General features: G+C 49.8%; 1 protein-coding gene across 3 annotated transcripts in view; it reads left to right on the top strand.

Moving 5' to 3' along the window:
• The window catches only part of CCDC57 (coiled-coil domain containing 57), a 114,702-nt gene extending 88,765 nt beyond the window's left edge, over positions 1 to 25,937 (top strand). The window contains exon 18 of one of the 3 annotated variants that reach the window (XM_049861393.1): positions 22,798 to 25,937. In XM_049861393.1, coding sequence (XP_049717350.1) covers positions 22,798 to 22,997 — 200 coding nt within the window. In that variant the 3' untranslated portion in view covers positions 22,998 to 25,937. Of the gene's footprint in view, positions 1 to 4,586; positions 14,573 to 17,410; positions 18,416 to 22,797 lie in introns of those variants that run through there. The other 2 variants (XM_049861394.1, XM_049861395.1) reach the window with 2 other exon arrangements.

The raw sequence follows: 25,937 nt of genomic DNA, 5'->3' as shown, positions 1-25,937 counted from the left end.
GCCATGGTGACAACAGGGTTGTCTGGGGTGGGATGAGCATGGTGTGGTCGGGGAGTCCCTGGCATGTGGCCGGAGTGCTGACATCAGCATGGGTCCCCCCCAGGTTGGCATGGAGCCTGACATGGGGAGGGAGAAGGGGTGGTACATGTCAGTTAAAAGACTTTGTCCACAACCCACGGGATAGCCTGGTGAAAGTGGCTAAAACAGCTTCCCTGCCTTTCTCTCATCACGGCCCCTCAGAGAATCACACGTGTACACGGGACAAGAAGAGAGCCGAGCTGGTCAGCACCTTGACACCAGGGCATGGCAGCAGGGGACACTGGCCTAAAAGTAGAGTTTGTCAACGCACATGACAGGGCCAGGGGTACATGCGTCTCAGGGTGGCTGCTCTGGGCTCTTTTCTCCTAATTGTTCCTCACAAGAATGTCCGGAGACCCAATGATGGCTGCTCCCGCCTCACACTTCCTACTCATAAAGCAAGGGAGAGGTTTCCCAAAGTGCCCAAAAGACTTCTTGGGTCTCGTTGGCCAGGACTGGGTCACATGGCCTTCCTTCAGCCAATCACTGGCCAACTGGCTTAGAGTCCCCCCGCCCCCCGTGGCACTCAGCTCCTAACCAAAAGGGTGGAGGTTCAAGTCCACCTAGAGACCCATTTCTAAGATAATTTTCTTTTTACTCAAAAACAGTCAAACTGGGTAAATATTCATAAGCAGTATGACAAAGGTCCATCATCTTACTGGATAAATAACTCACAGGTTGACCGGCTGCACGTGGACAAGAACCCTGGACCACAGCAGCACTAGAAAATGCACAGGCTCCATGGGCCTCACAGCCACAGAGCCGGCTTCCATGAGCCCCGACCCCACAGTCAGGCACCCCGAAATGTCCCTGAGCAGATGTCGGTCCCGGCATCCCACCGCCAAGGACTAGAGCAAATGGTTAGGCTGAGAAATAAGTCAGAACAGGAGAAAGGGGTTCAGAGGGAAAGCTCACCTCCCCACTCTCCCAGCCTGCCTTCCCACCCCTGTCGCCCATCTCCCAGTGACCCTCCTGTGTCCCCTGTGTTTGTGCCTCGGTGAATACACAGGCATCGACTTAAATTCATGGGCCCCTCTTTTCTTTCCAGCTGCATCAGTTAGCTGGTTGTGTTCTCACGTCTACCCGAGGTGCTCTTCTGTGTCTCCTTACACAGAGCTGGCTGACTTCCCGTAGCAGAAGTCTGTCTCCAGTTACCTACCAGTCCCTGAGTGGGCCATCTGGTGGATTTTCACCTCCTGAGTCTGCCGAGTGGTCTGTCACAGGATAAATATCTAGTCGTGAAATAGCTGGGTCAGAGGGTGTGGTTGTTCTGAGGGATATTACCAAATTGCCCTCCAACAGTCGGCCCCAGCCTGCTCACGCGGCAAGTGTCCGTCAGAGGACATCTTTTCTCACACCGTTTCTGGGGATTTTATGAACATTTTCTTGTTGCCAATCTGGTAGGTGGAAATGTGCTTTCGTTATTGGTTCTAACTGGCAGCGTTTAAGCTGTGAGCAGGGCCTGCGTTTCCACATCTGTCACCGTTGTCTGTGCGGTTGGGACTTTGCAGCCCTTTCCATAGTGCCAGGAAAGCTAGCAACAGAGGGAAACGTCCTCCCCCACCTCCGATTTTAAAACCAGCAACACTGGCCTAGAGGGGATGCCTGCCTGGCTGCCACTGGGAAGGCGGCGGGTGACTGGAGGGCAGTGGAGAGAGGCTAAACCAGAATAGCAAACCTGGTGCTGTTGAGTTGATTCCAACTCATAGTGACCCTGCAGGACAGAGTAGAACTGCCCCCGTAGAGTTGCCAAGGAGTGCCTGGTGGATTGAAACTGCTGACCTTTTGGTTAGCAGACCTAGCTCTTAACCACTATGCAGCCACGGTTTTCAGGGGGAGGCTGTATCCCTCTAATAAATGCAATCTAATGGGTTTTTTTGTGGTGTACTGATTAAGTAATACGGCTGGTAACCAAAAGGTCAGCAGTTCAAATATACCAGGAGCTCCTTGGAAACTCCATGGGGCAGTTCTGCTCTGTCCTGTAGGGTCGCTATGAGTTGAAATCGACAGGACCGCACACAACAATGGATTTATACAGAGGGAGCAACAGTAAAGCCAGCATTTGCTGAGCACTCACCAAGTGCCTCAGGGTCACACCCATCCTGTCCCCCCAGCACATGGTGTGCTGAGGCCACCACCACCCTGTTTTCAAGTGAGGAAACTGAGGCCCAAGGCCACAGGATGGGGCAGGAGGGTGCCCAAATCCCAGCCTTCCGTCCACTCACGAGTCCCAGAGGGGACAGGACATAAACAGGACAGGTGGTATTCTGGACCTAGGAGATGGGTGGGAGGAGGGTCGGGGCAGGAGGCAAAAGTCATCCCAGGGGTCAAGTGAGGTCAAGGTTAGAGGCTGGTGGTTCAGGAAAAGGGCAGGGACCTTCAACCCCACCCGTGGTTAGACGGTCTCCTCTCCTGACTCCAGGCTGAGTCCACTGGGTCACAGTGGGGACTGCGAGCTGGCCCAGGGCTCTCTGCTGGCCTGGGGGCACCCTCAGGCAGGTCATGTTCTGTTTTCTCCAGAAGCCTCTTACCCGACCCTGCGCCTAGGGGTGGGTTAACTGGTAAACACTGGTTTACATTAAGCAAGGTACTCACTGGTTTACTTGTGTTTATTTACTAATCTTTTGTGAACAACTTCACGTGGATGTGGTGAAAAGCAGGTGAGGTTGTGCACTACAGATGAGCGAGTGTGCACGTGAGTCTGCACGTACCCTGCTTGTTGGGTAACCCAGCCCTGCGTGTGCCCCCGCCCACCCTCGAACTAAGGACAAGGGTTTATGAATAAAGGTTAACAATTACTGCACAAATGTTAAGGTAAATTGTGCATAACCCCGTTAACGGGCAGCTTCCTCCAGAGTTATTCTGAGAACATTTCTATTCAAATCTGTCTAATATGCACCCAAATCAGGTAGCACTGCCTAATGTCTTATCTGAGGACCCTGGGGAGCCCCCCGCCCCCCTTTGACAGCCACTGCTCTCAGGGTGCCATGTGGGCATTAGTGTGGCACTCGGGGAGGCAGGGCTTCATCACAGATGAGAACCCCAGGGCCGTCTGTCGGCAACACAGCCCGCTGCATCCTGGAACCTAACCGGAGAGGTGTGGGGGCCCCACTCCCGGCCCGGGGTGCAGGCAAGAGTGGAGTGAGGGGTGTGGGCTGCCTGAGGCAGTGTGCAGGGCTGCAGTCCACAGTAGGCAGTGCAACATGGCAGCAGCCCTCCAGAGCAGCAATGCCACCATCCTGGCCTTTCTGTTTTCTCAAGAGAAGCTGGAAACCTTGGCTCTTACGTAAAGACTTGTCAGTTTTTGAATATTGGTAACTAACTACACAGCAAACCAAGGCATGGGCCAAACCCTGCCTCAGTGTAGGAGCAAGCCACATGCAGCGACACGCAGCCAGCACTCAGCTACGCCTGGCCCTGTGGCAGGGAGTTGTTAGCAATTTTAAAAGATTGGCAGAAACACTAGGAATCTGCACGGAGACCTGACTCAGCCAGGGGCTCCAGAGGCGGTGTCTGCGAGCTTCTTCCTGGAATATGCCGCAATGTACTTGCGCTCCAACCAGGGGCCCCTGCTGCCAGGTGCCACAGAGACTCCAGGGCAGAATGAGACTCTTCATGCCCAGGAGTCACGGTGCCAAGAAGCAGACACAAATCTTTACACACCTGCAAATGTGTGTGCGAGCACCCGCAGTCTCTGCCCTCATTCGGTGTGAAGTTCTGTAGGGGGTCAGCCAGCCTCCAGGACAGTCCCAGGGAGAGCCCCATGGACACCGCCCCTTCTCCCCTCCTGGGTGCTTGTTTCGGACAGGAGGCTGCTTTGAGCTTTTCTGGGAATGGTGCTGGGACCCAGGGACCGAGTCTGGCACTGCCTGAAGTCAGCTTGGGCGTGCAGCCCTGGGTCAGCTGGCCGGGCTTTGGGGTTTGCATCTGTGAAGACATACAAACGTGTCCTGTACACAGAGGACCTCAGAGCCGCCTTGTCCACTCATCCCCAGCAGAGCTATCAGCCTCTACGCAGAATACTTTGTGTTTCTTTGAAGCCCAGAGGTTGAGCCCAGAAGAGCAGGTTGGAAGGTCCTGGTGAGGGTTTCAGTGAGATGACGAGGAATAGCAGGCTGTGATAAGGAAGAAAAGGTGGAAATCACACAAGATGGGTGACCTCAGAGGACAGCTTGTGCCTCCATTGTAAACTCTCTGGGAACATTATATTTCATTCTTTCCGTCCATGGTCCTCCGATCTGTTCACCGACAAGAGAACCCCCTCAAGCCTGAGACAATCTACTGGAAGGTGAGAGCCAGGCTCCCAGTGAGCCAAGGTGAGATGAGCAGACCCAAGAGGACCTCCCACAAACCCGCTTAGAGACCTGGGAGCCTAACACAGGGGAAAGACAGGCCAGTGTGAGGTTCACCACTAATGTGTAATGATGTCAGCCCCAGCAAGCACCCCACTGGCTGGACTCCAGGGACGTTAGCTAGGAATTACATGGAATTCATTCCTCTCTCTAAAGGCTCAGCACGTATTCTCCTTTGTCCGTGGCAACCTTGGGAGGATGGACGGTGGCAAGAATCACCCACGAGCACATTGTGAGCACGGCCACTCCAGCACCGCAGGAGGTGAAGGGGCTCCTGCCCTGGTGTTTCTCAGCATCTCCCTCTGTCCTCTTGGTTCCGCCATGCTGCTGCTCTTGGGCGAGGTCTGTGAATGAGAGACCAGGTCAGGCTGGTGAAATTTTTATGAGACTGGTAGGCACCACCCTCACAGCATCATATAGCAATTGCCACTGAACAGATCTCAGAACTAGTGCTCTGGCCAAAACAGGGAGCGTGGCAGTGTCTGGAGCTGGGGAAATCCCCAACTTCCCCCCTTTGCCAGTTTTCACAACCTGAGACTTCTCAGAAGTACAGAGCATCCTCTTAACTTTCTGAGAATATTTATAACAAATACATGGTCAAATAGACCTTTGTTAGCTCTTTTTCTGACGTTGTGATGAAACAATTACTGCCACTTAGGAAGAGAACTCGTGTTGCAGTAATAAAGTAAATTAAGAAATAGCCAACTTGGCTTACCTTTTTTTTTTTTTTTAATTGTACTTTAGATGAAAGTTCACAAACCAAGTTAGTCTCTCATACAAAAACTTATATACACCTTACTACACTCCTAGTTGCTCTCCCCGTAATGAGACAACACAGTTCTTCCCTCCACTCTCTATGTTCGTGTCCATTCGGCCAGCATCTACCCCCCTCTGCCTTCTCATCTCCCCTCCAGACAGGAGCTAAGGCAGCTTACTTTTGATGGTGTTTTATCCTGGGCCTAAAGAGTGGCCAGCACTGACTTCTGCTTCTGGCCATGATGTAGTTTTAAGGACCCTTCTTTACCATCCCTCCATAAACAACTAGAAAACTGGACCAAATATGTGAAACAGCTGTTTTCAGATATGGGACAACAGGTAGCATGGGAGCTCTAGGACCACAGCTTTCTGCCTGAAGGCAGCTTCTGGGCTGTAGGTACAGGTTGGGGAATGCCAAACAGCCCTGCAACCTCCCTGACTTGTGGAAATGGAAATTGGAGTTTGGGGAGGCAGAAGAGACTGGAACTTTCAGGGCAGAGTCCAGAAAGGAGGGAGCTATGCAGGAAGGAGCTCAAGAAATCTGCAGAGGGGTTCTCTTGAGTCTTTACTGAGTACTAGTCCACATGTGTACAGAATAAAACTCCACGAAGCCAGGCCAAGGAAAGACAAGGGAGTCGTGAGCTGAACACTTCCCAAAGCTCTACAACCCATCAGTGGGATGAGTCCTTGGTGACCACTCTGGGCATAGAGTGGAGACCACAGAGAAGTAACCTTAGTGAAAGGGCTGTGTTGTCCCTGGGGGAAGGCTCATCTACACCTACCCTGTTGTTGCCGTCGTGTGTCATCAAGTCGATTCTGACTCACAGGGAACCCTACGTGACAGCGTAGAACTGCCCCATAGGGTTTTCTAGGCTATGGCCCAGTGGTTAAGAGCTACGCCTGCTAACCAAAAGTTTGGCAGTTCAAATCCACCAGGCGCTCCTTGGAAACCCTATGGGGCAGCTCTCCTCTGTCCTATAGGGTCACTATGAGTTGGAATCGACTCGATGGCAACGTTTTTTTTTTTTGTTTTTTAATGTTTATAGGTGCAGATCGCCAAGTCCTTTTTTTCCATTGGTGGGTTCCAGCCACCAGCCTTTTGGTTAACAGCCAAGTGCTTAACCATTGCGCCACCAGGGCTCCTTAGACCTACCCTAGGGAAGCTTAAAAATAGACTTTGAAAGAATCAAACTGACCTACAAGTAACTTACTTGCCTACCAAAACAAAGCCTAACATTCTTTAAAGGATGACAAGAAAATCTCAACAAAAGAGCATCCAATCAAAAAGTAAAAAATATGAAAAAGAAGGAAAATGTGATCCATAACCAAGAGGAAGATCAGTCAATAGAAACAGAAAAGGACATTAAAAGAGCTATTATGACTATGTTTAAGTATTTAAAGAAAAATGAGAAATGAAAAATACTAAAAAAACAAGCAAAACATCTACAGATGAGAAATACAATATCTGATAAAGAAAACTCATTGGATAAGATTAACAGCAGAAAAGAGACTGTAGAAGAAAGAACAGGGAACTTGAAGGCATCACAGTAGAATCTATCCAAAATGAAACATGGAGAAAAAAGTTCCTTAGTGACCTGAAAGATAATATCAGCCAGGCTAACAGAGAAAAGAAGCAAGGACAGAAAGAGTATTTGAAGAAATAATGGCCACAGTTTTTCTAAATTTGATGAAAACTCTGAACCTACAGACCCAAGAAGCTTAAGTAAACGTAGGATACACATACACACACACCAGGGAACATGATAAATTGCTGAAAATCAGTGATGAAGAGAAAGTCTTAAAAGCAAAGAAAAAGACACATTATATACAGAGGGACTAATAATGAGAAACTTCTCTTTAGAAACTATGCAAGCCAGGGTCAAAGGGTCTTTACAACGCTGAAAAAACTAAAGCTGTCAACATAGAATCCATATCCAGTGAAAATATCCTTCAAAAATAAGGCAAAATAAAAACTTTTCTAGACAAGCAAAACTGAAGGAATTCATCACCAACAGACCTACACAACAAGAAATATTAAAGGACGTTCTTCACGATGATACCAGATGGAAACGTGGACTAACAGAAAGAAATGCAGAGCAAGGAACAGTAAATATGTGGGTAAATGAAGAAGACAGTTTTAAATTTTTCTTTAAAAGATAATTGGCTACTTAAATCACAAACAATAGCACATGTAGTTCAACCATGTATACAAGACTAAACGGGCACACCAGCCCAGGGGCAAGGACAAGGAGGCAGGAAGGGACAGGAAAGCTGAATGAATGGAATGGGGAACCCAGGATTAAGAAGGGGAGAGTGTTGACACATCATGGGGTTGGCAACCAAAGCTACAAAACATATGTGTATTAATTGTTTAATGAGAAACTAATTTGCTCTGTAAAGTTTCACATAAAGCACAATGAAAAAAATTTTAAAAATAAAAAGGAAAATGAAAAGATAAGGCACAAGCTGGGAGAAAATATTTGGAATACATATATCTGATCAAGGACTTGTATCCAGAATATAGAAAGAATGTACGACTCAATAATAAGAAACAGATAAACCGAATTTTTTCATGGCCAAAATATTTGAATAGACATCTTACAAAAGAAGATACACAAGAGGCAGAGCCAGGATGACAGAATAGACAGATGCTTCCGGCCGAGCCCTCTTACAACAAAGACCAAAAAAAACAAGTGAAACAAGTATATTTATGACAAGCTAGGAGTCCTGAACAACAAAGGCAAGCTTAGAAAATGAACTGAGGGGCAGAGTGAGAAAGAGACAGTTCAGAAGCAGAGAGGAGTTACCGGACCTAAATCCCTGGGAGACCTCAGGCACCATTCCTGGGAGCGGCTGTGGTGGGCTAGTACTAGCATTCTGCCGCAGTTTCCTCAGGGAGAAGCAGCCAGCCACACAGCCTACTCACACCTCCAGAACCAGAGCAGGACGGCGCTCTTGGCAAAAGCTAAGTACTTTTTAAGTATATTTTACTGTGCCCCCCATCCCCAAGCTGGCTTCAGAGGCTGATTTCCCTGGGCCTGAGATAGGCCCTGCTGAGTGCCTAGAGCCATCCTCCCAGCCTTGGTGAAGGAATAAATTTGCAACTGGGGGAAAAGATAATTTGCCAGCCCCACTAACCAGGGAAGCTCAAGACAGAAGCGGCTCTTGTCCAGGCATAAATGGTCTGTGGACTTTGAGTGCCTTTTCCCTCTGCATGGACCTGTGTGGGCCTATTTCAGGAGAAGAGGCCCTTGTTGGTAGACTATAGCCGTTTCAGCTGTGCGGCAGAGAGGCGAGTGTTTGATGTTTGACATTGCTTTGCCTGTTAAACAGGGTCCTCACCTACCCACATCAGGGGCCTAAGGACTGGTGACTCCACTCAGGTCACTGAGCCACCCGTGACAGAGGTCCAAGGATAACTAGTACCTCCCAGTCCTTACAACCAAAAACATTGGGTGCCCACAGTCTGCCTGCAGAACCCACCCACCTGTACGCTCTAGGGAACAGGGACATGCTTTCCTCAGAGACACTTGGGGGACGATTCTCAGCCCCCTGCCTTGTTCAGAGCGTGACACCCTGCTGCAACCAGATACCAGTCCCTACACCAATCAACCCTGCCCCTCTAAGACTGTAGGACAGAGCCTGTACCACACACTTGATCAGCTACCTGGACACGTGAGCTGAACCAATACAAGAAAAGTGAGTGGGTTCCTAGACCAATATACCTGACAACAGCTCTAAAAAAGCTCTAGCCATCTGGAAACAGGATGTCAGAACTCCAAAGGTGAAAATAATCAGGCAAGCTCACTCAAGCAGTGCATTTGGGCATATCAAAACAAAACAAAGCAAGAAGCTAGGATATAATAAGCAAACATAAAATAAACTAATACAGTAACTTTTAGATGGCTTGGAGACAACAGTCAGTATCAAGTCACATAAAGAAGCAGCATGATTGCCTCCACAAGCTCTCAGAATAAAGAATCAAGGGATCTTCTAGATGAAAGTGCCTTCCTGGGATTACCAGAGGCAGAATACGAAAGATTAATATACAGAACCGTTCAAGACATCAGGAGGGAGATCAGGCAATACCCAGAACAAGCCAAGGAACACACAGATAAAGCAACTGAAGAAATCAGAAAGATTATTCAGGAACATAATGAAAAGTTTAATAAGCTGGAAAAATCCATAGACAGACAGCAATCAGAAATTCAGATTAACAATAAAATTACAGAATTAGACAACTCAGTAGAAAGTCAGAGGAGCAGAATTGAGCAAGTGGAAGGCAGAGCTTCTGAACTTGAAGATAAAGCACTTGGCACTAATATATTTGAAGAAAAATCAGATAAAAGAATTTAAAAAAATGAATAAACCTTAAGAATCATGTGGAACTCTATCAAGAGAAAAAACCTACGAGTGATTGTAGTACCAGAACAGGGAGGGATAACAGAAAGTACAGAGAGAATTGCTGAAGATTTGTTGGCAGAAAATTTCCTGGATATCGTGAAAGATGAGAAGATATCTATCCATGATGCTCATCAAACTCCTCATAAGGTAAATTTTAAAAGAAAGTCACCTAGACATATTATAATCAACCTTGCCAAAACCAAAGATAAAGAGAGAATTTTAAGAGCAGCTAGGGATAAATGAAAAGTCACAAAGGAGAGTCAATAAGAATAAGTTGGGACTGTTTGGCAGAAACCATGCAGGCAAGAAGGCAATGGGATGACTTATGTAAAGGATTGAAGGAAAAAAAAATTGCCAGCAAAAGTGTCTCTCAAATATGAAGGTGAAATTAGGACATTTCCAGATAAACAGAAGTTTAGGGAATTAGTAAAAACCAAACCAAAACTACAAGAAATACTAAAGGGAGTTCTTTGGTTAGAAAATCAATAATGTCACGTCTCAACCCAAGACTAGAACACTGGGCAGAGTAATCGGAAGTCAACCCAGACAGGGAAATCACAAAAATAAATCAAGATAAAAAAATGCTCAAAACAGGGAAACAGTGATGTTATTATGTAAAAGAGGACAACATTAAAACAATAAAGAGGGACTAAGAAATGTAGTTATAGATCTTCCATATGGAGAGGAAGACAAGGCGATACAAAGAAATAAAAGTTAGGTTTAAATTTAGAAAAATACAGGTAAATAATAAGGTAACCACAAAGGAGACAAACTATCCTACACATCGAAATAAAATACAAGAAAAAAATAGAGACTCAGCAGAAACAAAATCAACAAAGAATATAAGGAAAGGACAATATATAAAGATAATCTACTCAGCACAAAATTAAGTGGGAAAAAGAAACTGTCAACAACACACAAAAAAAGACATCAAAATGATAGCACTAAATTCATACCTATCCATAATTATGCTGAATGTAAATGGACTAAATGCACCAATAAAGAGATAGACAGTGGCCAAAATGGATGAAAAAACACGGTGCATCTATATGCTGCCTACAAGAGACACACCTTAGACTTAGAGACACAAACAAACTAAAACTCAGAGGATGGAAAAAAATATATCAAGCAAACAACAATTGAAAAAGAGCAGGAGTGACAATATTAATTTCTGACAAAATAGACTTTAAAGTTAAATCCATCAGAAAGGATAAGGAAGGACACTATATAATGATTAAAAGGACAATATACCAAGAAGATATAACCATATTATTTATGCATCCAGTGACGGGGCTGCAAGATACATAAAACAAACTCTATCAGCATTGAAAAGTGAGATAGACAGCTCCAGAATAATAGTAGGAGACTTCAACACACCACTTTTGGTGAAGGACAGGACATCCGGAAAGAAACTCAATAAAGACACAGAAGATCTAAATTCCACAATCAACCAGCTTGACCTCATAGACATATACAGAACACTCTACCCAACAGCAGCCAACTATACTTTCTTTTCTAGTGCACATGGAACATTCTCTAGAATAGACCACATATTAGGTCAGAAAGCAAGCCTTAGCAGAATCCAAAACATTGAAATATTACAAAGCATCTTCTCTGACCATAAGGCCATAAAAGTGGAAATCGGTAACAGGAAAAGCAGGGAAAAGAAATCAAACACTTGGAAACTGAACAATACCCTGCTCAAAAAAGACTGGATTATAGAAGACATTAAGGAGGGAATAAAGAAATTCAGAGAATCCAATAAGAATGAAAACACTTCCTATCAGAACCTTTGGGACACAGCAAAAGCAGTGCTCAGAGACGAATTTATTTCAATAAATGCACACATCCAAAAAGAAGAAAGGGCCAAAATCAAAGAATTATCCCTACAACTTGAACAAATAGAAAGAGAGCAACAAAAGAAACCCACAGGCACCAGAAGAAAACAAATAATAAAAATTAGAGCAGAACTAAATGAAATAGAAAACAGAAAAACAACTGAAAGAATTAACAAGACCAAAAGCTGATTCTTTGAAAAAATCAACAAAGTTGATACACCATTGGCCAAACTGACAAAAGAAAAACAGAAGAGGAAGCAAACAGCCCAAATAAGAAATGAGATGGGCGATTTTACAACAGGCCTGACTGATATTAAAAGAATCATATCAGATTACTATGAAAAATTGTACTCTAACAAATTTGAAAACCTAGAAGAAATGGATGAATTCCTAGAAACGCACTACCTACCTAAACTAACACAAACAGAGGTAGAACAACTAAATAGACCTATAACGAATGAAGAGATTGAAAAGGTAATCAAAAAACTCCCAACAAAAAAAAGCACTGGCCTGGATGGCTTCACTGCAGAGTTCTACCAAACTTTCAGAGAAGAGTTAACACCACTACTACTAAAGGTATTTCAGAGCATAGAAAAGCACGGAATACTCCCAAACTCATTCTATGAAGCCAGCATATCCACGATACCAAACCCAGGTAAAAAAAAAAAAAAAAGACACCACAAAAAAAGAAAATTACAGACCTATATCCCTCATGAACTTAGATGCAAAAATCTTCAGCAAAATTCTAACCAACAGAATTCAACAACATATCAAAAAAATAATTCACCATGACCAAGTGGGATTCATACCTGGTACGCAGGGATGGTTCAATGTTAGAGAGACAATTAATGTAATCCATCATATAAATAAAACAAAAGACAGGAACCACATGATCTTATCAGTTGATGCAGAAAAGGCATTTGACAAAATTCAATACCTATTCATGATAAAAAAAAAAAAAACTCAGCAAAATAGGAATAGAAGGAAAATTCCTCAACATAATAAAGGGCATTTATACAAAGCCAATAGCCAACATCATCCTAAATGGAGAGAGCCTGAAAGCATTACCCTTGAGATCTGGAACCAGACAAGGATGCCTTTTATCACCACTCTCATTCAACATTGTGCTGGAGGTCCTAGCCAGAGCAATTAGGCTAGATAAAGAAATAATGTGGCATCCACATTAGCAATGAAGAAATAAAAGTATCTCTATTTGCAGATGACATGATCTTATACACAGAAAACCCTAAGGAATCCTCCAGAAAACTACTGAAACTAATAGAAGAGTTCAGCAGAGTATCGGGATACAAGATAAACACACAAAAATCAGTTGGATTCCTCTACACCAACAAAAAGAACATCGAAGAGGAAATCGCCAAATCAATACCATTTACCTGTACCCGTTGCCGTCAAGTCAATTCCGACTCATAGCGACCCTATAGGACAGAATGGAACTGCCCCACAGAGTTTCCAAGGAGCACCTGGTGGATTCGAATTGCTGACCTTTTGGTTAGTAGGCATAGCACTTAACCACTATGCCACCAGGATTTCAATACCATTTACAGTAGCCCCCAAGAAGATAAAATACTTAGGAATAAATCTTACTAGAGATGTAAAAGACTTATACAAAGAAAACTACAAAACACTTCTGCAGAAAACCAAAACAGACCTACATAAGTGGAAAACCACACTTTGCTCATGAATAGGAAGACTTAACATTATAAAAGTGTCTGTTCTACCAAAAGCGATCTATACATTTAATGCAATTCCGATCCAAATTCCAATGACATTTTTTAATGAGATGGAGAAACAAATCACCAACTACATATGGAAGGGAAAGAGGCCCCTGATAAATAAGGCATTACTGACAAAGAAGAACAAAGGCCTCACTCTACCTGATTTTAGAACCTGTTATATCACCACAGTAGTCAAAACAGCCTGGTACTGGTACAACAACAGGTACATGGGCCAATGGAACAGAATTGAGAATCCAGACATAAATCCATCCACATATGAGCAGCTGATATTTGACAAAGGCCCCAAATCAGTTAAATGGGGAAAAGACAGTCTTTTTAACAAATGGTGCTGGCATAACTGGATATCCATCTGCAAAAAAATGAAACAAGACCCACACCTCACATCATGCACAAAAACAAACTCAAAATGGATCAAAACCTAAATATAAAATCTAAAATGATAAAGATCATGGAAGAAAAAATAGGGACAATGTTAGGAGCCCTAAAACATGGCATAAACAGTACACAAAACATTACTAAGAATGCAGAAGAAAAACTACATAACTGGGAGCTCCTAAAAATCAAATACCTATGCTCATCCAAAGACTTCACCAACATAGTAAAAAAGGTTACCTACAGACTGGGAAAAAGGTTTTTAGCTATGACATTTCCAATCAGCACCTGATCTCTAAAATCTACATGATACTGCAAAAACTGAACTACAAAAAGACAAATAACCTGATTAAAAAATGGGCAAAAGATATGAACAGGCACTTCACTAAAGAAGACATTCAGGTAGCTAACAGATACATGAGGAAGTGCTCTCGATCATTAGCCATTAGAGAAAGGCAAATCAAAACTAGAATGAGATTCCATCTCATTCCAGCAAGGCTGGCATTAATCCAAAAAACACAAAATAATAAATGTTGGAGAGGTTGTGGAGAGACTGGAACACTTATGCACTGCTGGCGGGAATGTAAAATGGTACAACCACTTTGGAAATCGATTTGGTGCTTCCTTAGAAAAGCTAGAAATAGAACTACCATACCATCCAGCAATCCCACTCCTTGGAATATATCCTAGAGAAATAACCTTTACAAGAACAGGTATATGCACACCCATGTTCATTACAGCACTGTTTACAATAGCAAAAAGATGGAAGCAACCAAAGTGCCCATCAATGGATGAATGGATAAATAAATTATGGTATATTCACACAGTGGAATACTACACATCCATAAAGAACAGTGATGAATCTGTGAAACATTTCCTAACACAGAGGAACCTGGAAGGCATTATGCTGAGTGAAATTAATCAGTTGCAAAAGGACAAATATCGTATGAGACCACTATTATAAGAACTCAAGAAACAGTTTAAACACAGAAGAAAATATCCTTTGATGGTTACGAGGCGGGGGAGGGAGGGACAGGGGTATTCACTAATTAGATAGTAGATAAAAACTACTTTAGGTGACGGGAAAGTCAACACACAATATAGGCGAGGTTAGTACAACTGGACTAAACCAAAAGCAAAGAAGTTTCCTGAATAAATAGAATGCTTCAAAGGCCAGTGCAGCAGAGGCAGGGGTTTGGGGACCATGGTTTCAGGGGACATCTAAGTCAGTTGGCATAATAAAATGTACTAAGAAAACATTCTGCATCCCACCTTGGAGAGGGGTATCTGGGGTATTAAACATTAGCAAGTGGCCATCTAAGATGCATCAATGGGTCTCAACCCACCTGGACCAAAGGAGAATGAAGAACACCAAAGACACAAGGTAATTACAAGCCCAGGAGACAGAAAGGGCCACATAAACCAGAGACTACATCAGCCTGAGACCAGAAGAACTGGATGGTGTCTGGCTAGAACCTATGACTGCCCTGACAGGGAACACAATCAGAGAACCCCTGAGGGAGCAGGAGAGCAGTGAGATGCAGACCCCAAATTCTCATAAAGAGACCAGACTTAGTGGTCTGACTGAGACTAGAAGGATCCCAGTGGTCATGTCCCCCCAGACCTTCTGTTGGCCCAGGACAGGCACCAGTCCCAAAGCCAACCCTTCAGACATGGATTGGACTGGACAATGGGGTGGAGAGGGATGCTGGTGAGGAGTGAGCTTCTTGGATCAGGTGGACACTTGAGACTGTGTTGGCATCGCCTGCCTGGAGGGGAGATGAGAAGGTAGAGGGGGTTAGAAGCTGGCAGAATGGACACGAAAAGAGAGTGGAGGGAAGTAGTGGGCTGTCTCATCAGGGGGAGAGCAATTAGGAGTATATAGCAAGGTGTATATAAGTTTTTGTGTGAGAGACTGACTTGATTTGTAAACTTACACTTAAAGCAGAATAAAAAAAAAAAAAAAAGATACACAAATGGCCAATGAGCCCATAAAAAGATGCTCAGCTTTATTAGTCATCCGGGAAATGCAAATTAAAAACCATAACAAGATGCTACTGCCCACTCACTCAAGTGACTGAAATTTTTAAAAACTGACAGTATCGAATGTTGGTGAGGATGTGGAGCAACTGAAACTCTTCATACACACAAAGTGGCACAACTATTTTGCAAAACAGCTGGACACTTTCTCAAAAAGTTAAACATATATTTACCTTAAACCCACCGTACGACTCCAAGGTATTGATACAAGAGAAATGGAAGCACGCATGCACAACTAGACCTGTACGGGCATGTTCATAGCATCTTTTTTCATAATACCCCAAAAGTGGAAATAACACAAATGCCACCATCAACAGGTAAATGGATAAGCAAGTTATGGTGTGGCCATATAATGGGATACCACTCAGCAATTAAAAGAACTACTGATACGTATAACAACATGAATGAACCTCAGAAACATCCCTTTGGTATCTGGCACCTAGCATATGATTCTGTTTACGTCTAACTCTAGAAATAAGTATCTGATTTCCAGTGGCAGAAAGCAGACCAGTGGCTGCTTGGTATTTGGGGTGACAGGATGTTCCACATACGTGGTGTCTGCATTTTCCAAAACTCATTGAAATGTACTCTTAAATTATACCTCAATAAAGTTGATTTTAAAAGAGGTGGGGAGAGAGAGAAGCAGGGTGTCACCCAAACACTGGTCTAGCAAAGGTCAACATTCTGCCCAGGATAACCCCCCAGCTATTCCCTGCCTCTTGCCTGCCCCATCCTCAGCCTTCTCTCTCTCAGTTTCTGGTACATATCTGGGTCTGTGACAGAGAAAATCAAGAGCCAGCATTGGCAGGACACAGGTCTCAACATGCCCATGTGTGTGGTGGTGGCTGCATGGTGCATGATTCTTTTCGACTCACTTGGGGCTCTCACAATTCTTCCCGCCGTGGCACTTAGGGACTCCTCAGGGAAGTCATTATTGTAGCCCAGAGGATAGAGAGCATCCTAGAAGGGCTTCTTGGAAGTGAGGGGGGAGGTGCCTCTGGTCCTCACCCTAACACCGACCAGAGCTGCCCCAACTGCCCTGTGTCAGACGGCACAGGAGACTCTGTTTGAATAAGTCATACCTCAACTTCAAAAAACTTTAAGAAGCAGTGCGTAGAGCAAACCCACTTCCATTTTGTTGATTCACAGCAGGTTACAGGTGTCTGGGGAACAGCTTCAAACCTCACACTCACTCTGTGAGGATACAGAAGGCCAGAGGTGGCTGCTGGCAGAGTAGCTGTGGAAACAGGCCCCAATCCAGCCACAGAGCTCCTGTGAGGAATGGGCGTGCCGTGTCCCAGTGAAACTTTATCTGCAAGACCAGTGGTGGCTGGACCCTTCTGAGTATTTATATGATCCGTACTTGGTGGTGTTTCTGTGGAGAAATGCATTGGGGTTTGTAAACTGATCTGACATCCATCCACTCTTCCAACTGCTACCTTAACACGATAGTGTGTTTGGTTCTGTTTGTTTCTGAGTAGACGATTAGGTTGTCTTCAAATAATGGCCGCCTATTTCTTCCCTAAGGAGCTCTGGTGGCGCAGTGGCTAAGCACTCTGCTGCTAACCGAAAGGTCAGCAGTTTGAACATTTCAAGGGAGAAAGATGTAACAGTCTGTTTTCATGAAGATCACAGCCTTGGAAACCCTGTGGGACAGTTCTGCTCTGTCCTATAGGGTCACTGTGAGTTGGAATAAACTCGATGACAATGGGTTTGGTTTGGTCATTTTCTGGCCTTGTTCGTTTGCTGGGCTCCTGAGTAGCGAAGACGGTTTCTGCTCGTCCTACTAACTTACAGTTTCCAATCTACCCAGTGGCTCCGCCCAGGAAGAAGGACTTGGCAATCTGCTTCTGTAAAGATCCCAGCCAAGAAAACGCTACAGAGCTGTGCTCCCATGTGACACCTGACAGGCAGTGCTCCTGTGTGACGCCTGACGGGGCGGTGTTCCTCTGTGACACCTGGCAGTGCACTGGGTGCCTTTGCTCTCCCTTGCGGCAGAGGTTATCTTATTAATCTCTTCACATACCAGTTGGGTTCTGTTGATCTCTGCTCCTTGTTTTGTGTTAGTCTCTGTTTCACTGGTTTCTACTCCAGCTTCGTGCTTTCCTTATTCTCATTTCTGAGTTTGCTCTGCTTTTTCTCCTCCACCTCTCACATGGGATGTTCCCCAAGGGCCTGTGTAAAGCTGTACCGTTTCAGACAGCCCTACAGATTCAGAAAGTCAGTTCTAAATGTTTCCTAATTCATGTCGTGATTTCCTTTATAACCCAAGGATTATTCACTAATATGTGGTGATGTTTGGAGGCAGAAAGATTGGGAGGGTTTTGGGGTTGGTTGGAATGAGGCTTTCCCTGTACCACAGCTCGTGCTCTGACTCTGTGCACTGTGTTTGCTGTAAAGAGTCACTATTAGCTTGGTACTGCAGACATCTTCATGTACAATAAAAAAAAAAAAAAAACCATTGCCGTCGAGTCGATTCTGACTCAGAGCCACCCTATAGGACATAGGGTCATAGGGTTTCAAAGAAGAGCCTGGTGGACTCAAACTGTTGAGCTTTAGGTTAGCAGCCGAGCTCTTAACCACTGCACCACCAGGGCTCCTCATGTGTAGTATCAGGCCAGTTACTGCTACAGGTCAAGTGCGTGGTCTCTGTGTGGGTTGGCTGGCTTGTTTATTTTGATCAGTTTAGACTGTCAGTTTTAGATGAGCGTGTACCGTTATTGACTTACCTGTTTTTCCCTGCAGCTCTGTCAGTTTTTGCTTGATATGATATGATCTGAAGCCTTTAAAAATAGAGTTCTTCTTTGCCTCTTACAATACTTCTGGCGTAGTTCTACGTGTTTTTTTCCACCTTTTTATTTTCAATTTTATGCATGGGTTTTTTTTTTTTTTTTTTTTCATGTGTCTTTTACACAACATCATATTGGACCTTATCTTTTTTTTTTAATCCAGTCTGAGGACCTTTGTTTTCCTCAGTGAGTTTAACTCACTCAGGTCCATTGACTTAACGGCTATTGGGAGGAAATCCTCCTGAGTTCATTTCCAGCTTTTTATTATGGTCTCTCTGTTTCATTTTTCTACATTCCTGCTTTCCACTGGAGAGACCGAGTTTTTTCCGCAGTTTGTCAAGGTCCATGGTAGTTCCCTTGTCTCTGATACATCACATCTTCTGTCTTCACCACGAGCCCCCTACAGGCACGTTCTTCAGCGCCCCGTCTCTAGGTCCAGCCACTGACCTGGTCCTAGTGACCAACGGCAGACAGAACGGAGGCTGGGGGGTGGGCAGGGGTGAGGCGGTGTCTCACAGGTGGTGGCGAGGGGCCTCTAGCCGGCTGTACAGGCTGCTCAGGGCCGTCTCTCGGGAACACACTCTTGGCACCATCCCTACACTGGTCAGAGCCCTGCTGGCAGAGTCCACACTGAGGGTCCATTCCCTAAGCCCTGAGCCAAGCTCTCCTAGGGACCCTTTGTGACAGCCGACGCAGCTGGGGTGAGGCTGAGCCCTGGCAGCACCTCCCCCGGAGCCCTTGGAGGGAGTGGACAAGGCCAGCCTCTCCCATACAGAGGGGCACCTGAGTCACATCTGAAGCTCCTGCCACCGAGGGCTCCCCGGAGATGTGCCGGAGCCGGCCTGACTGGGAGCTGGGCCGAGCCTCACAGGCCTCTTCTGAAAGTGGCACCTGTGAAATGGAGCCTGTTTACCTGGTTCTCGGGCTCAGGTCCCAGTGAACAGAAGACAGATGAGATCCCACGTCTGCTGGCAGTGTTCTCCTCTTGGCCCCCACATGCGTCCCACAGTGACACCGCCCTGACCACAGGAGGCTGGGGTCGGAGGCCAGAGCTGCCCCTGCAGGCCCAGCTCTCGCCTCTGTACCTGGCCTCCCCCTCGGCCTCACCCACTCCACTGCAGAGGCCTGGGTCTCTGAAGCCACACTGGTCACTCCACCCCCACCACGCCTGCCAGCTGCCCCCGGGCCTCTTCCCAGCCCTCTGTCATCAGGTGGCACTTCAGACAAGAATCAGAGCAGGCTCGGGGTTCCTCCCCGCCCACCAGGCCTGTGTCAGTGCAGCCCCTGCTGAGGCAATCGGGGGGCAACTGAAGGCACTCCTCTCTGTTCCCTCCTCGAGGGCAGGGCAGCCTGTGTGGGCAGCAGCAGAGGATGGTTCTAGAAGGAGCAACAAGGATTGGGGCTGGAGTGGCAGCTCAGAGATGCAGTGTGCTTCAGCGTGTCACAGGATGGCCCTGAGGTCAGGGCCTGGCCCTGCACCCTTCTCCTCCCCTGAGGAACCGGTGGCTACCCCCAGACACCTCCCTCATGCTTCCCCTTGGCGAGGCCTGGGCCCACCTGGCAGAGCGCCCTGCCCAGGACAGCTGGCACCGCCCCCTGTGGCAGGCACTGTCTTCTGCACATGGTCCTGCAGACGTGGGGAGCTCTGAGGGGCGCTGCTGGGCTGTGCAGGGTGGAGGGCGGTGCCTCCGGAGGCCTCTTTTAGGAAGAGCAGCTGGGCAGGCGGGTCATGGAGCCTAGGGGTTGTCCTGTTATCTAGGACATCGATCACAAAGGGGCTTAGCTTCCGTCCACCCAGAGGCTGATGTGGGTCTCTGGGTTCCCAGGGACCAGCAAGCCTGGAAGCTGAGACAGGTCTCAGGGAAGGTGATACAGGACTAGTCCAACCAGCTTGAGGCCTCAGCCAGCAGGAGGCCTTTGTACCCAGTGCCCGAGGCACAACTGGCTTGAATTCTCTGGCCTCACCACTCCCCCACCCCCACCCCCAGGTCCCGAGAGAGCGGCTCTGGAGAGCCAGGGTGGGAACGGAGTCCCGCCCATTCTCCCTGCCTGTCCTCTCAAAGCCCTGAAGACAGCACCGCCTGCCCCCTGATCCTAATAGTGAACTACGCAGGCCTGGTCTTGGGGTTCCGGTACAGGTTCAAGAGAAGGAACCCACCTGGTAACCAGAAGGGCTTGGGATCCCCGAGTGCCCCGAGTGCCCCGGGCAGAGCCAAGGAAATGCCAGGAAACGTGTCCCACCCCCCACAGGATGCCTATCAAGGTGGACGAGCCACAGATGGTTCTAGGCTCACACTAAAGCACAAACACGGAGTGGACAGGCTCCCACCTTGCCGCCCCCCCCACCCCCCACAACTGTAGAAGACACTTTTCTCCCACCGTCTGGCCACCCCGACACCACAGCCACCTGTCCAGTGCAGAGTAGGGCAAGCAGGTAAGGCCAGAGTGGGCGGGCCCGTGTCAGACCACAGGGCAACATGCTGGAAGCAAGCCCAATGCCCACTCAGGACCAGGGTCCTTGGGCCCAGATGCCCTGTCTGAGCCCCAGCACATGGCAGAATCAGCGAGAGGAAAGGATAAAGACCTGGAGTGGGAGCAGGCTGCAGGGTGTTGGGGGGTATGAGTGTGCCACTCGGGACAGTGCCAGGGAGCTGCAGGCCCAGGACTGCAAGGCTGATCTCTAGTCTGGGGCTGCCCTGGTGCAGGGTCCAAGCAGCATGAGTCTCCGAGCCTGCCAGTTCCATCCACCTCCCTGGGGCGGGCTGGCCTGGGAGGATGCTATGGGTGGGACCTGAGGTCACAGCCTTCCCTCTCATCAGAGCTCAGCCAGGCCAGCTCAGCCGCCTGTGGGGTCAGGGCCCCTGGTCCCCCACTCACATTAGCGCTGAACCTCACTTTCTCAAGGAGCCCCCCACCCCCACCCCTGGTGGCATCTCTCAGGGAATTAGCTAACGCCCAGGCCCAGGTGGGTCTGAGGAGCCCCAGGTCAGGACTCAGGATGGTCAGAGCAGAGCAGGGCCAGCCCAAAATAAAGGGAAAGAAAATTCTCAGGGCGGGTTGCGGTGCTGGGGCAGAGGGTCTGCTGGGGGAGACAGAGGGGCTTGTGTCTTATCAGTGAGGAGCGGGTGGGGCTTAGAGAAGGGAAGGCACCAGTGTCCCCCCAACAGGCACAGGGGAGCAGGGACCGGGACCCTGCACCTCCAGCCTGGGGCATCAGGGCCCCTCTTCCCCATGACCCGGCACCGGGGGGAGGCCTGGTGAGGCCAGGGGGCGTGTCCGAGTCTCAAGCATGTTAGAAGACAGAAGGTGCGAAACCAGGAGGAACCAGATGAGAGGACAAGGGAACCAAGGCCATGGCTGGGCCCTGGGGTTTGGGACAAGTCCAGCACATGATGCCCATAAGAGAGATGGCAGGGGACCACTGAACACAACAGACCCCTCCCGGTCACCCAGGCGTCACGCCGGCCCTGCACAGCTGTCCACATGCCCTGCATGTAGCCACCCAGCTGACCCGGCCTTGGCCTCAGCTTGACCTCCACCCTCTGGGGAACCCTCCTGGCTCCCTACCCAGTGCCTCCTGTAACCACCAGGAGTCTGATACCTGTGAGACCTATCTGTGGGTCGGCCTGCCTGTGACTGGGTTTCCCTGGATCCTGCGCCCTTTGTCCAGACGAGGTACCTGCGCCTCAACTTGGAACCTGAGGGAGCATTTCCATCTAGTGCGGACCCTCCTGGACGTTCTAAAGACTGTGGCTGGGGCCCCTACCTGCGGGGCCCACCCACCAGCCCATGATTGGTGAGGAAACAGAGCTCTTGTTGTTGCTCCTTTAATAACGGTTTCTGTCTATTTACAAAAGAAGCACTTTCTCAGTTCACAGTCCGGAAAGAGTCGTTTCCTCAAAGGTTGGGGAAGTGGCCAGCAGTGGCCTTGCGCAAAGATCACGCCAGGACTTGGAAGGCCAGTGTTTGGGCCATGCCTGTGGCGTGTAGGGTTTCCCAGGCCCTGCGCTCGGCCATGTAGAGCCTCGCCTCCGCAGTCAGTGCCCAGCAGGCCTCTCGAGGCCAGGCAGACAGAAGGCGGTGGGTGGGAGGGCAGGACTTGCTCCTCGGAGGTGGCAAGAGCTAAAGACTTGCTCAGAGGTGGGGCCGTGCGTCAACCATTAACCACAGCACCTGCTGTGGGGTCAGTTTCCTTCCAAACAGTCGTTGACAGGAAACGGTGTTTGCAGGGCCAGCTGCCGGACCATCAAGGGCCACCGATCGAGCACGTGGTGCAGGCACAGGCCTCCGGCTGGGACCCAAGGCCACCAAACAAGACCAGGCTGAGCATGGGCACCAGGGCCCCTCCTGCGCCCATGCAGGGGCCAGCAGCCTGCTGTGCTAACACGCCTCTCTTCTCTCTCCATGGCAGAACGCCCAGCACCTGCGGAGGCTAGCAGCCCCCAGCCACCGCAGAATCACGCCATGACACAGGGGAAGGTGGCCATTGAAGGGAAGAAGGTAGAAGCCCAGCCCAAGCCCAAGCCCACCAGACCCCCCCGGTCGTCTCCCGCAAAACCCAGAGACCATGAGCAGCCGCCCAGGATCCGTAACTACAACGTGAAGGACTGACCGCTCAGACCTCGGCCAGTGTGGGGTGGAGGGCTGCAGCCCACGCTGTGGTCACTGCTGGGCGGCCTGGTCCCACCAAGGGCCATTGAAGTGCCCGGACCGGAGCACCTGGGGCTGGAGAAGTTGTCTGCCCTACTTGAATGCAAATCAAACAAGGCAGGCCCTGACCCAGCCTCCACAGCCATGTCACTGCAGACGTCGCCACCAACTCCCTTAGCCACGGCTAAAGTGCCCCCCAGAGCCCTCCGCTTAGGCCTCCTGGGCAAGAACACCACTGGCCAGAACTTCCCACCCTCTGTGTGGTGACCCCTCCACCCAATCAGAGGCCTGCCTCACTGAGGTCAGCCTCGCCCACCGCTGGACAGACCGACAGGGCCCTTGGTGGTTTGTGATTTTGCCAACTTTGTACTGGAGCTTCTTCTGAACCAAATGGTCACATCAGGGTATTGTCAGCATAAAGGCTGTCCAGGCCAGTGGTCACCGGCACCTTCCTGTCCACCCCCACCATCTGGATGCCTGGGGCCTTGTGTACACATGGGTGCTCCCCATCACCCCAAATGTACAAAGCATACCCATTCTCCCCAGAAGCACACTGATGTCAGGAATCCTAACCTGCCTGTCCCCCGCACGTCCTCTGATCTGCTTTGTAGCCGGTGGTCAGAGCCATCCTTGGAGGTTCACTCCTGGGCAGCTGTCCAACCTCCCCTTGCAGAACCCTCAGCCGCCTCTCCCCTAGCCCACCCGCAGCAGAGCTCAGGGAACCCCCCCCCCCCGCCCTGGGCTGGTCTCCCTAGAAGACCCCCCCAGTCCCAGGCGTGGCCTCAGGTAGCTGCTAATGCTCTCCGTCCCTGACTCCGCCTCTCACTGACCCGGCCTTCCAGGAGTACCTCTTCTGTACCTTGGATTTCAGGGCCTCACCTGTAAGATGTGAGTGGTGAAATCTTCCTGCCTAGCTCCCAGGCGGTGCACCAAGAGGGCAGGCACGGGCAGGCACGCCACACCACACTGGCCACTGCAGAGACACAGGGTGGCCTGGCTGGCCACATCGCTGCTGATGTGGCTGACAGCTGGAATTCAGACCCAATGTGTTCACAGGACTTTTGCTTCACCTCACCTTGGCCGTTTGCTGCACTCAACTCCCTGTGAAAGTGGAGACAGGGCCGCAGCACCTTCAGGCAGTAGGGGTCACAGGCAGGCGCCTCAAGGCCCCCTGATGCTGGGGCCACACACAGACTGGGCACAGCTCTGCCAGGCGGGCAGGTGGGTGCTTCTTGTGCCCCTGCTGCACCTCCCTTGCCAGCCCAGGCTCCCTTGATGCCCGCCGGGTGACCTCCTTTAGCCAAGGAACCAGTAGAGGTAGCCTGTGTCTTCCACAGGTGCGTCTCTGACACCTTCTCTGGGGTAGAACCCCAGGTGGGCCACATTCTAAGGCAGGTTGGTCCGTCGCTTAGCTGATGGCAGTGGGCATGGAGCCAAGAAGCTGCCATGCCCCGCCGGCCCCACAACACAAAGCACTGGTAAACCAGAAGAGGAATAGAGCTCTGAGAGGTCACTCAGGTTGTGCCACCCAAACTCAGACAGAAACCAAGGTGTTGGACTGCAGCAGGTGGGAGCTCTGCATTTGTCCTTGTGGCCCAGGGGCTGGACGGAAGAGAAAGACCGGAGCAGCATGGCTGGTGGTGCTGTGGCATCTGGCCCCTGGGGTAAAAGCCCTGCCAGCCCCCACCTGGGCCCTCCTGCCCAGAAGTCCTGAGACCAAAGAGGCTGCACACAAAGGGCCACCTGGACGGCCACTTAGCCCACCCAGAACCGGCCCCCGCTGGGTTCTCTTCGGTCTGAAACATTTTTGGGAGAGTTTCTAAAACATTTGACTAGGGAGTTAACACAGAGGGCGGGCTGGCGAGCCACCCCGTGAGTGCGCGGCGCATGTGCGGCGTGTGCCCGTGTGCGCGCTGGCGCCTATCTCGGGGTGCACGTGCGTGGGGCGTGCATGCCGGTGAGGGCGCCTCCTCCCCCGCCGGCTCCGACCCTCCGGCCTTCCTGCGGACCCCTGCCGGGCCCGGGCGCCTTGAGGGGCTGCTTTCTCCCCGGGGCCAGAAGCCCCGCGCACGGTGGTGCCCTGGCACCCCGGTCTTCTCCCTTCCGGTCCACTTGTAGAAAACGCGCAACCTCTGCCCGGGTGGCGCGGGGGGGCGGCTCCTTTGTCCCCATCAGACCAAGTGGGAGTCTGGGCCGACCTGCTCGCGGATGAGTGCGCCCTCTCCCCTCGGCCTGCGTCCCGGGGGCGGCAGCTGAGGAGGCGGCGCTGGGCGGCGGGATCTGCATGTAACTCGGCTTCGGCGGGAGGGTGGGCGTCCGCCGGCCTCACCAGGTCAGGCTGCGCTGCGGTGACCGACAGTAACCCCGCCCAGGGCGCCCTCGGCAGGGTCAACGACCGCGCTCTCGCCGCGGAGCCCGCGCCTCGCCGGGTGCCCCCGCCCCCAGCTCGTCACCCTATCGCCTAGCAACGCCCCCTCGCGCACCGCCCTTGGGCTTGTGTGCCCGCCTCCGGCTCCCGACTGGTAGCGGCGGGGACCAGGACCACGCCCCCGGCTCCGAAAGGACCACGGCGTGGAACCGGGAGCCGCCGGCGAGTTTGTAGGCCTGGATTGGGGACGGTCGCCGCTCGCCCTTGCGCGGCCCGCGCCCCCAACAGCGCCACCACAGTGTCCCCAGTGTGGCCCAAGCACACCCAGGCCTCCGGGAAGCCCTCGCCGCGGCGCCACGCACACGTGGCCCCGGCAGATACGCGGGTACGGGCGGCTGGGGTCTGGGTCACAGGAGAGCTCCGCATGCGCCCCGGGCGGATCCGGGCGGAGCACGCGGCCCGCGCGGGCGGGGACGGAAGTTGGGGGTGGTGGCTCAGCCGCGTGTCCCCGCCCCCCCAACGATGCCCCCCTC

Source organism: Elephas maximus, chromosome 19 (genome assembly GCF_024166365.1).
Source record: "Elephas maximus indicus isolate mEleMax1 chromosome 19, mEleMax1 primary haplotype, whole genome shotgun sequence".
NCBI lineage: Eukaryota > Metazoa > Chordata > Mammalia > Proboscidea > Elephantidae > Elephas > Elephas maximus.
This window is presented reverse-complemented; position numbering and strand designations above follow the sequence as displayed.